General features: G+C 36.4%; 1 protein-coding gene across 1 annotated transcript in view; it reads right to left on the reverse strand.

Annotated features, from left to right (window-relative positions):
• LOC128229790 (DNA topoisomerase 3-beta-1-like) overlaps window positions 1-11,455 on the reverse strand; it is a 28,849-nt gene extending 17,394 nt beyond the window's left edge. The window contains exons 1-7 of the mRNA XM_052941612.1: window positions 11,127-11,455; window positions 9,394-9,471; window positions 8,764-8,880; window positions 6,247-6,414; window positions 5,802-5,936; window positions 3,400-3,515; window positions 2,975-3,066 (exon numbers count right to left, since the gene is read on the reverse strand). Of these exons, the coding sequence (XP_052797572.1) occupies window positions 2,975-3,066; window positions 3,400-3,515; window positions 5,802-5,936; window positions 6,247-6,414; window positions 8,764-8,880; window positions 9,394-9,471; window positions 11,127-11,366 (946 nt within the window). The 5' untranslated portion in view covers window positions 11,367-11,455. The remainder of the gene's footprint in view (window positions 1-2,974; window positions 3,067-3,399; window positions 3,516-5,801; window positions 5,937-6,246; window positions 6,415-8,763; window positions 8,881-9,393; window positions 9,472-11,126) is intronic.
• Window positions 11,456-11,526: the final 71 nt, after the last annotated feature.

An 11,526-nucleotide genomic window follows, 5' to 3' on the forward strand; every position in this document is an offset into this window, starting at 1 on the left:
AATTATAACATGTGTTGCTGCACAACATTGGATCAGGGTACAATTATAACATGTGTTGCTGCACAACACTGGATCAGGGTACAATTATAACATGAGTTGCTGCACAGCAATGTCTCAGGGTACAATTATAACATGTGTTGCTGCACAACACTGGATCAAGGTACAATTATAACATGTGTTGCAGCACAGCAATGTCTCAGGGTACAATTATAACATGTGTTGCAGCACAACATTGGATCAAGGTACAATTATAACATGAGTTGCTGCACAGCAATGTCTCAGGGTACAATTATAACATGTGTTGCTGCACAACACTGGATCAAGGTACAATTATAACATGAGTTGCTGCACAACAATGTCTCAGGGTACAATTATAACATGTGTTGCAGCACATCTCTGGATCAAGGTACAATTATAACATGTGTTGCAGCACATCTCTGGATCAGGGTACAATTATAACATGTGTTGCCGCACAACAGCGGATCAAGGTACAATTATAACATGTGTTGCTGCACAACAATGTCTCAGGGTACAATTATAACAGGTGTTGCTGCACAACAATGTCTCAGGGTACATGCAATGCAGTACAACAAACAGCACTGGATCAGGTTATTTATATTAAGGTGTTGTGTCACAAGTTTTCACAAGGATATGACAAGTAAGGAAAACACTAAGAAACAAAGCATTTCTGATTCCTTTGTCAACCGAGAAATTTCCATCTGGCACGTTTTTGTAGAAACATCATTCTGGTACAGCCTTGGAATGATAAACTCTGATTAACTAGTATCAGCTTACATTTCTTATGTCAATTAATGCTGTGTTGTTCAAATATATCAAGAAACAAAACTCAATGTATCAGATCACATCTGAACTATTCATGCATACCTAAAAGTGTTTACGGCCATGTGACCAGAGCTGAAAAAATGTCCAAATGAAAAAATGATTTACACAAACAGTGAACCTATTGGAAATATTTTAATGTAAAGTTTAATGGAATTTAATTCAAGAAGATTTGAAAAGAAGATTTGAAAAAGGAAAATCAATATTTGATAAAAAAAAACAAGAGCTGTCACAGTATGTGACGAATGCCCCCAAATGTGACATTGAACTATGAACAAGGTCAGTACATGAAAATTTGATCTTGCCTTTACATGTCAAATACATAAGGCAAGTTGTTTAAAATTGCCTCTGAACATAAAAAATACCACCCATATTTGACATCCTACACTCTTATGACCTTATATTCAGCATTCCATTGTGAATAAACACAATGGTATCTTTCACCTTAGAGGTAGGGACATGGGTCTTGCATGCGAAAATGTTATCTTGGTATGTCAAACACATGTGGCAAGTTATTTTAAAATCTGTCCATACCAGAGAAAGTTACAGCCCGGACACGACAACCTATACTCTATGTCCTTTTATGCAGCATTCCATTGTGAATAAACACTTAAGTGTGACCTTGACCTTAGAGGTTAGGACACTGGTCTTGCATGTGACACATCATCTTGGTATGTGGAGCAAATGTGGGAAGTTATTTTAAAATCTGTCCATACCAGAGAAAGTTACAGCCCGGACACGACAACCTATACTCTATGTCCTTATATGCAGCATTCCATTGTGAATAAACACTAAGTGTGACCTTGACCTTAGAGATAGGGAAACGGGTCATGCACGCGACACGTCATCTTGGTATGTTGAACACATGTTGCAAGTTATTTTAAAATATGTCCATACAAGAGAAAGTAACAACCCAGACATGACAACCTATACTCTGTGTCCTTATGTATGCAGCATTCCATTGTGAATAACACAAAGTGTGACCTTAGAGGTAGGGACACGGGTCTAGCACATGACACGTCCTCTTGATTGGTCAAACACATGTGGCAAGTTATTTTAAAATATGTCCATACAAGAAAAAGTTACAGCCCGGACACGACAACCTATACTCTATGTCCATATACCCAGCATTTCATTGTGAATAAACACGCAAGTGTAACCTTGACCTTAGAGGGAGGGACATGGGTCTTGCATGCGACACGTCCCCTTGGTATGTGGAACACATGTGGCAAGTTATTTTAAAATCTGTCCATTCAAGAGAAAGTTACAGTCCGGACACGACAACCTATGCTCCATATCCTTATATGCAGCAGTCCATTGTGAATAACACTAAGTGTGACCTTGACCTTAGAGGTAGGAACACGGGTCTTGCGCGCGACACATCGTCTTGGTATGTGGAACACATGTGGCAAGTTATTTTAAAATCTGTCCATACAAGGGAAAGTTACAGCCCGGACACGACAACCTATGCTCTATGTCCTTATATGCAGCACTTCATTGTGAATAAACACTAAGTGTGACCTTGACCTTAGAGGTAGGGACACGGGTCTTGCACGCGACACGTCGTCTTGGTATGTGGAACACATGTGGCAAGTTATTTTAAAATCTGTCCATACAAGGGAAAGTTACAGCCCGGACATGAGTTATTGAGCCGGACACATGGACGGACGTTCCTGACGGACGGACGTTCCTGACGGACGGACGGTGCGATTTTAATATGCCCACCTTCGTGGCATGAAAACGCATTAGAAAATCATCCAAACTTGGTAAAAATGAGATGTTCTTGACAGAATTTCAAATAACTGTGCATATTGATGATGGTTAACAATTGTACAAATACCATGACTCCATTTGACCAAAGTCAACATGTTTGAAAGTTAAAGATAGGCAAGAAGATTAATCATTTAATCATGTGTTTATAATACAGATGGAAAAATCTGAGCAACAGGCACAAGATGATGGCAAAATACCATAGATATTGGTTTAAGCTAATATTATTTCCAAACAAAAGCATGAAACATTTGTTTTCCAGGACGAATGCAACCACAAACTTGGTCTTATATTCTAAATTAAACAGTAACTATATAAACTGTTTACTTTAAAATATGACCAGGTTAGCTCTCTTAGTACATACCAAGTCCGGAGCTGGCCATTCGTAGCATCTCCACAGTGTTTAGGGCCTGGGGCCGGGCTTTAGACTTTTCTTTTTTAGTCACATCGAGCACACTGAAACGTAACAGTCAACAGAACGGGATCTATGATTAAAGCAGTATGGGAAAACCCACCCACTCAACATAATGAAATAGTATAACAACAGGTCAGTTAAGCATAACCGGCCTGGAAAATAAACAGCCTTAAACCCCACATCAACATTGATACCACCTATGAGTAACATCCAGAACAATTATTCAATCATAATCAAGCTTGGCCTCGTCCTCTAGGAGTTTTTCTCTCAACCTTTAACAATGTTCTTTCTAAACATGAATTGAAATGCTAATTTAACCATTAACATTCATAAGTGTGTAGAGTTGACATTCAGTAATCAGAAGATTTGTGTACCGTGCATGATCAACAGTCTTGATAAGACCAACGAACATCTGCGCTACTTCCTTGTCAAACATCCTCACTCTCTCCCACTCCAGGTTCAGCGTCCGGTCCGTACCTTGACTGGTAATCTGTTAATGATATGACTTTTACTTCAAGTATTTCAAAGGATATTAAAACTTTATAAATGACAGGTCCTAAATCAATGAGGACCTAGAAACTGATCACATCAAATTGCAAAGTAGCAGTTTCTTTAGAAACATTATTAAATTCTAATCAATTCATAATTCAATTCTAATCAATTCATAAATTGGGTATTATTGCATGTTATCAAAGCTATTAAACTCTTGTAATTTTATAATAATCATTTTTTATATAAACATTGACTTCCTTGAAGAGAACAGAGCATCTCTTCAACATGACAGACGACTGTTGACAGCAGCATAAGCCTTGGTGCTTGCCAAGGGTCAACAAATACCCAAGTTAGGTACTTGAAATAAAAGAGCAATTCCAAAATCGTTATTTAGATAACAGAGAAACACCCGAAATAGGTACTTTAAATAATAGAGCACTTCCCAATGTGTGCCACTATAAAGGACATAAGCAATGATAGTATGATACTACTGAGGATATATAAATAGATTACTATGAAATGCTGCAAATAAGGGCATAGAGTATAGGTGGTCATGTCTGGGCTGTAACTTTCTCTTGAATGCTCAGATTCTAAAATAACTTGCCACATGTGTTTGACATACCAAGACAATGTGTCATGTGCATGACCCGTGTCCTAACTTCTAAGGTCAAGGTCACACCTAGTGTTTGTTTACAAAGAAATGCTGCATATAAGCACAGTGTATAGGTGGTCGTGTCCATGATGTAACTTTCTCTTGTATGTACAGATTTTAAAAATAACTTGCCACTGAAGTTTGACGTAGTAAGGTGACGTGTCACATGCAAGACCTATGTCCCCACTTCTAAGGTCAAGGTAACATTCGGCATTTGTTTAATATGGAATGCTGCATTTAAGGACATAAAGTATTGGTGGTCTTGTCCTGGACGTAACTTACTTGCCACATGTGTTCGAAATGTTAAATTAACACGTCATGTGCAAAACCCATGTCCCTACCTCTAAGGCCTGTCTGTCATTACATTTGGCTCAATTCCTTTTCAATCAACAAATTTCATTCTTATTTTAACCCCTTCTAAGTAGCCTTTGGATCACACTTGATAACCACTTGGGGGGCATTCGTCACTTACAGCGACAGCTCATGGTAATAATACTTTGCTAGGAAATTGGAATGTCAGCCATTTTTTGTGGTATGGATATACTCGTTGTCAATGTGATCAATTGGATGGCACCATGTATAGGAGATGAAATATAATATTGATAACCTATATTGCATTCAAGAATTGTTATGACAAACAAATAATGTAGTGATAAGAATTATTTTCAACCAAATGAAAGCGATTTGGCAAATCCCTGCAAATAAAGAAACTAGAACTCCGCGGGTTGGATGTGTTGCCTGACAAATTATTTACTGTCGACATTATAGCTGTTGGATTGGCATTTTATTTATATTTATAGACAATGATGTTGCCATTTAAATTTCAAGTGTAGGTGGCATTTAAACTGAAGGTAAAATGTTAAGTCAGACAAAAATCAACAACGAAAATTAACAAAGGGTTATAACTCTAATAATATGAAAGCAAGAGTAACAGTTCTTGTGCACTGCACTTGCCCTCAATGAGATCTATCTACCTATTTAGTTTCAGGTTGAAACCTCTTATAGTTTATGATATATGCCCCTCACAAAATTTAAGCTTGAAAATTAACAAAGGGCAATAACTCTAAACATATAGATGCAAGAGTTCTTGTACACTGCAGTTGCCCTCAATAAGATATATCTAGCTACATGTATGATGTTTTAAGTTGATACCTCTTATATTCTTCGAAATATGCCCGGGACAAAACTTTATGCATGAAAATTAACAAAGATCTATTACTCTAAAACTAAGAAAGCAAGAGTTACTGTTATTGTTCACTGCACTTGCCATGCCCTCCATGAGATCTTTCTACATATGAAGTTTCAAGCTGATAACTCTTATATTCTACAAGATATGCCCCGGACAAAACTTAAGCATGAAAATTAACAAAGGGCAATTACTCTGAAAATATGGAAGCAAGAGTAACAGTTCTTGTGCTCTGCACTTGCCCTCAATGAGATCTATCTACATATGAAATTTCAAGTTGATCCAACATATAGTTTACGAGATATGCCCCGGACAAGTGAAAATGGGCCGCAACCGCCGCTGCCGACAGAAGTAACCCCTATATGTTGCCTTTTCAGGCGACTCAAAAAGTATGGCAAAAGACTCATTAGATGCAATGACTTTCTATTATTGTATTTGAGGCTTACTTGGACTTGTATGACCCAGAAAGGTTCTGGCTTGAATGACTGTATCCTGTCATGTCTGTCCACGCAGAACCCCAGGGTCGGAGTCTGACAAGGCCCGTATGATATCAGGGTGCTGTCCAGGTCGCCATACTTTCCCTGGAACAAACATTCTCTAACAGTTATATCTGTAATGAATCACAAATCAATTCAAACAGAAACAGAATTAGGATTACATTTGAACTTTTTAACTGAAATATTCAAATCAATAGCACATCTTTAGTACAATGAACTTAAATAAATATATTTCGGCTTAGTTCCACTTATTGTGAAGAGAAGCACTGGATTCATCTCATTGCACATGTTCCAAACTTGCAAAAAGCTGCTGATAACAGGATGGCTAACATAGAAAAGAACTAAGGGGATCCTAGAAATAAATAAATGGCGTTTTATCAAAATGTATTGGTACCTGGAAGAACTTGGTCTGGAACCTTGTGAAGGCGCAGCCAATACGGAGGTCAAGTTCCTGTCTGGCATCCACGGATAAGGCCTCATTCTTGTTTGGGGATCCCAGGTTGTTCATGGCACGACGGATGTCTGTGTCTGTTATGGCACTGAAATGCGACCTGTAGATCGTCTGAAAATACATGAACAAACTAAAATAGTTTCTATCAAACAGTCCAAGACTGTTATATATAAAGAAGTGGCTGCAATACAGTAGTTACAACATTTATTCATAACAAGAGCTGTTTTCAACAGGATTTTAAAGTATTGGTGAAACATACATGGATCACTGTTAAATTACATTACATGCAAAACCTTAATCAGTACAAAAATAAAGAGGCAAAATTTGCATTACATGCAAGATACCGTATTATATCATGTATAGGACGCTAGCATAGATAGGACGCAGGCAAAAAAAGGGTTGAAAAATGGGTAAAAACCCTTAATATATAAGATAGGACGCAGCAGAAAATTGTCAAATCGGAGCCGAAAAATTGAAGTTGGTCAAGTATTTATAACATATATTGAAGTAAAAAAATAAATAATTGTATATAAGGCATATTTCGATAACTGGCTTGTGTATTTCAATAATTATCGTCATATTTCGGTAATTTAGTGTACACAACAATGATATAAGTCTTGACATTTTGAGAACATTCACGCATATTATAAGACTTATACAAATGCCGTAAAAGTCCCGACACGCCTTCTGACTGACAGTCAACAGTTGCAAACGTTGCAATGGTCCCGACACGCCTTCTGAATGACAGTCAACAGTTGCAAACGTTGCAATGGTCCCGACATGCCTTCTGAATGACAAGTCAACCGTTGCAAAACTGTGTATTGTCAAAACTGATGATTGTTTTGATAAGGCTTGTCGCTGCGCGGATTAAAGCATGTCAGGCATAATTAATGCGTGTCGGTAATTATCCTTGCCAGCGGAAGGCACTACGGGTAAAGTGCGAACAAACAACCATACGGTATTACCATCTCAATAGTTTGTTCTATTTAAGTTATCAAACTTGATTGTCTAATGTTTCAAGCTACATGGAGTAGTTGTAGAGTTATTGATTAAGAAGGTTGGATGGTTGGGAGCCCTTGTCTAATGTTTCAATGCAAAACATGATGTATTTGCTGAGATATTGACTTAAATGTGGTAAATGTGAGATATCAAACTATGTGTGCTTACATGCAAAACCATGAATTTCAAAATCAAATTATAAAGGACAATTTTATTTGCATGATATGCATAATAGAGTTATCTAAATTAGTTTACCGTAAACATTATATATTTTACAACAATTTTGTAGAGCAAGTTATGAGAACTTATACTAAGTCACTTTTGTTGGTGCGATGTTGGGCGAGAGTATGGTCTTGTGTTGTAAGGGAAACCTCAGTACCAAGAGAAAAGTCCAGCTTGGTGACCATTAACCAAAATAACATGCGCCCAGGCCAGTAAATGAACCTGAGTCACCTTGGTGAGAATGGAGTGTACTAACCACTGCACTAACCTCATAACCTAGACCAGGTGTTTGAGTACCGTTGTATAAATTCTCAATGCAATACTTCAAGTGGTTGCTGATATAATAACCTATGTTTGCTTACATGCAAAACCTTAATCAGAATTTCTAAAGTCCAATAATATAGGGAATTATATGCAAGATAGAGTTATCTTACTTGATAAATCAAGTAGGTTGGATAGTTGGGAACACATGACTAAAGTTTCAATGCAATACATGATGATATTCTATGTGCTGAGATATTGACTTAAATGTGGTTTATCAGAACATGCAAAACCTTAACAAGAATTCCTAAGTCAAATGATAAAGGGCAGTGATCTGCATTATATGCAAAATATTCTGGTTATTTAAGTGAGTTTGATGGCTGATTACCATTGTATAAAGTCTCAATGCAAAACATCAAGTCAAATAATAAAGGTCCATAATTTAAATTAGTTAGTGAATAGTGTTATCTAATTTTGTTAATTAAGTAGGTTGGATAGTTGGGAACACATATTTATAGTTTCAATACAATATATGATGTATTTGCTGTGATAATGAAGGCGCTTACATGCAAAACCTTAGCCAAGGTGTTATACAGTCGCTAGGGTGAATAGCTCTCCTTATTTTTCAAATAGTTGAGCTTTACAGCATGAAACAAACCTATGCAGCAAAAATTACATGACTGTATGCTACAAGGAGTAGTTTTCAAATCCCTTAAATAGGATCTCTAGTCTACTGTTGGCTAAACTATTTTTTCCAAATTACTGAAAAAAGAAGAAACAATTATACAGGGACTTTTCTGTAAGAATTAAAAAATAAGAATTGGTGAAGATTATTTTTCACATACTTTTTGATATGTCTTAGCATTAAATTTCATCATTATGCACAATTAGCGTGTAAATGGAAATTAAAATGCATCCATTATATAGCAATTTAACACACCAAAAATTGCAACCCGTTGTTAAAAATAGCCCATTTACCTGACCAGAGACGTTTCTGTTCATGAGCCCTTTGACACAGTCGATGACCTCAAAGCAGATATTCTCCCCCTCCTTGTCACAGTCGAGCCACAGGACCAGGTAGTCTACTCCACGACCCTTCAAGATACAACATAAAAATTGTAATCAAAATATCAAATAGTTACTGCTTATACGCCTAAGCATGTGAAAACGTACAGTTTCTGTTTTGAATATGTGATATCAGTCCATATTGAAAATATTCTGACAGTGGCATTTGGAAAACAGTTGTTAACCTTTACCCAATCCCAAGGGCACTGGTAACAGGGCAAAACCTAAAAATCAGTAAAGCTAGAGTTATGGGTCTTGCTGCCATTACACATAACATATTATACTTATAATGTTATCTTTGTCTCATGTGCATTATTTGTACCTTGAACAGTTTAGGGGTTATTGCATAAGAGTAATGCTCGATGCTGCCACTAGTGACAACACTGAGGCTATGACTATACTAGCAGTGAAAACAAGTCCAAGCAGTCTTCCTCCAGAGAAGTAAACAAAATAACTAGTGGTGTTTCTCCGGAGGAGATAACAAAATAAATAGCGGAGTTTCTCTAGAGAAGTAACAAAATAACTAACACTTTTTCAACAAACCTCCTTTTGTAAGAATGCTGGCATATGCAGTTTCTCTGTCGATTCTTTCTTCTGTGTCTCTGCTGTAAACAACTCCACCTGAATGATTCAATTCATTATTGTTTGAGATGATGTGAAATTAACTTTATGCCGATATGTAGATACTTGATTGCATGCTGCTTCATTGAAATATAAGAGTAGTAAGTATGAATGAAGTGTGCTCTGAGGGATTCCTTTTTTACAAACAATATAAATTTTCTTTTAAATCATATTTTCTTCTTCATAGAGAAAACATTTTATTCCCATTTAATTGAGTAGTGAGTCAAGCTAACAATAGCATTATATCTAAACAGTAGTTTTTTGAAGTGATGATTGCAGCTTGTAAAGTACATGTCTGTGAGTTATCAAGGCCAGTTAGACGTGAAGGCACAGGGAATCACAAATACGAAGCCGTTTTTAAAATGTCGTAGTTAATAAATACTGCCAGTACACGCACGTATACAGTAGATATCTACATGTTTCATTGGTTCATTGTACAAGTTGTACGATGAATAAATGTCCGCTAGCATTCAAGTCTGCATGTATCAAAAGTCAGTATCCAAATTAAACTTTCTGTTTACCTGTTCATCATTAATCTCTGCGCAAATTTACCCAATAAAAAATATAATTTATTCATATTTCAGCCGTATATACACACATGTTGTGACATCATCATTTTCTATTTTTATCAGGAAGTCGTCTCAGTCAAGGGGTTTAATGTTAAACAATAGTAAAAATGTTTATTGAGAAATTTGTGTTCATTATCAACTTCAGGAACAAAACAATTTATCTTAAAAATACATTTTATTAGAAAGAATTATTAGTGACTGTTTATCTAAATACAAATAGTTGTAGACCTGTCCCTAAAGCGATTTTTCTGAAAATGATTCTTTTTTCCCTATATTTCCCAAGAAATACGACGATTCCATCTCAAAGATGTTGCACTTGACCTTCATACGTCCATCTTTTTCAAATTTGGTGAAATGTTGCCACAATACTGACCATGTGCCTGATGAATTCGCCATAACTAACTACACACAACACAGAGAATACTGGGAAAATATTTGCACGCTTTTTAATCATGTGATCATTTCGTTTAAAAGGTCTGCTAATTTGTAGACGTTTAAGGGCTAAAGTTGACACAACGCTGTTTACATAATTATGTTAACAACGTGTGAGCCTTACCCAGAACAAACGAGGACAGAAAGCATGCAGATCTACACCTTATACTAAAAGGACACTGGTCAAATACTAACAACATTGGGATAGAACAAAGTCTTCTAGTCCAAACTATCCCTGACTGTACCTGTACACATTAAATGGTGATAGATAACTGAGTTTTAGACTAAGAACACTAGAGTCAATATTAGAGATGGCCGCAAATCTTCTGGGAGCAACTTATCACAAAAAGAGACGCAACTTCATGTAGCAATAGTGAGTATCAACAAAAGGTAAGTTGGTCTTATAGTATGTGCCCTGCTCTCAGTTTAGCAGTACTAATCATTATTCATTGTTTATAATAATACTTTATTACTCTTTCGGTTCTCAAAATAATGACATTAATTGTTGGCCAAATCTTACTCTCAGTTAACACCATTAGTATAATGGCTGAAACCAATTTATTAGTATACAATCTGAAAAATTCTAAAGAAATGTGTAGATATCAATACCGAGAATACAGTGATACCCAGAAAAAGGAAGGAAAAATGTCATACTGGATCAACTTTATCCCAGTTGTTATATCTGCCAATGAAGTCTAAGCCAAAAACATGTCCACAAACAGATGTCATTTTGAAGTTAGCAGTTTCGTTTGTTGGTGGAAACTTTGCCCTGTATTCATGAATAGAACATGCACTGTTGGAACCCTTTCTCGATGTCATGTTACCCCCGGACAATATTTTAGCAATGGACTGGGCAAGAGAAGGCTTCTCTGCCACCATTAAAACGGTCCTCATGTTGTTGTATGCCTTCAAATCAAAATAACAAATTTATTATTAACAATTTCCACAATAACTCTAAATCACTGAACGCTTGAATGTTTGGGTTTTATTTCGTATAGGCTAGCTTCAACTATTAAAATGCAACTTTTTTTAAACATTAAATTAGTTCTCCGTG

This window comes from Mya arenaria, chromosome 4 (assembly GCF_026914265.1).
Source record: "Mya arenaria isolate MELC-2E11 chromosome 4, ASM2691426v1".
NCBI classification, from domain to species: Eukaryota; Metazoa; Mollusca; class Bivalvia; order Myida; family Myidae; genus Mya; species Mya arenaria.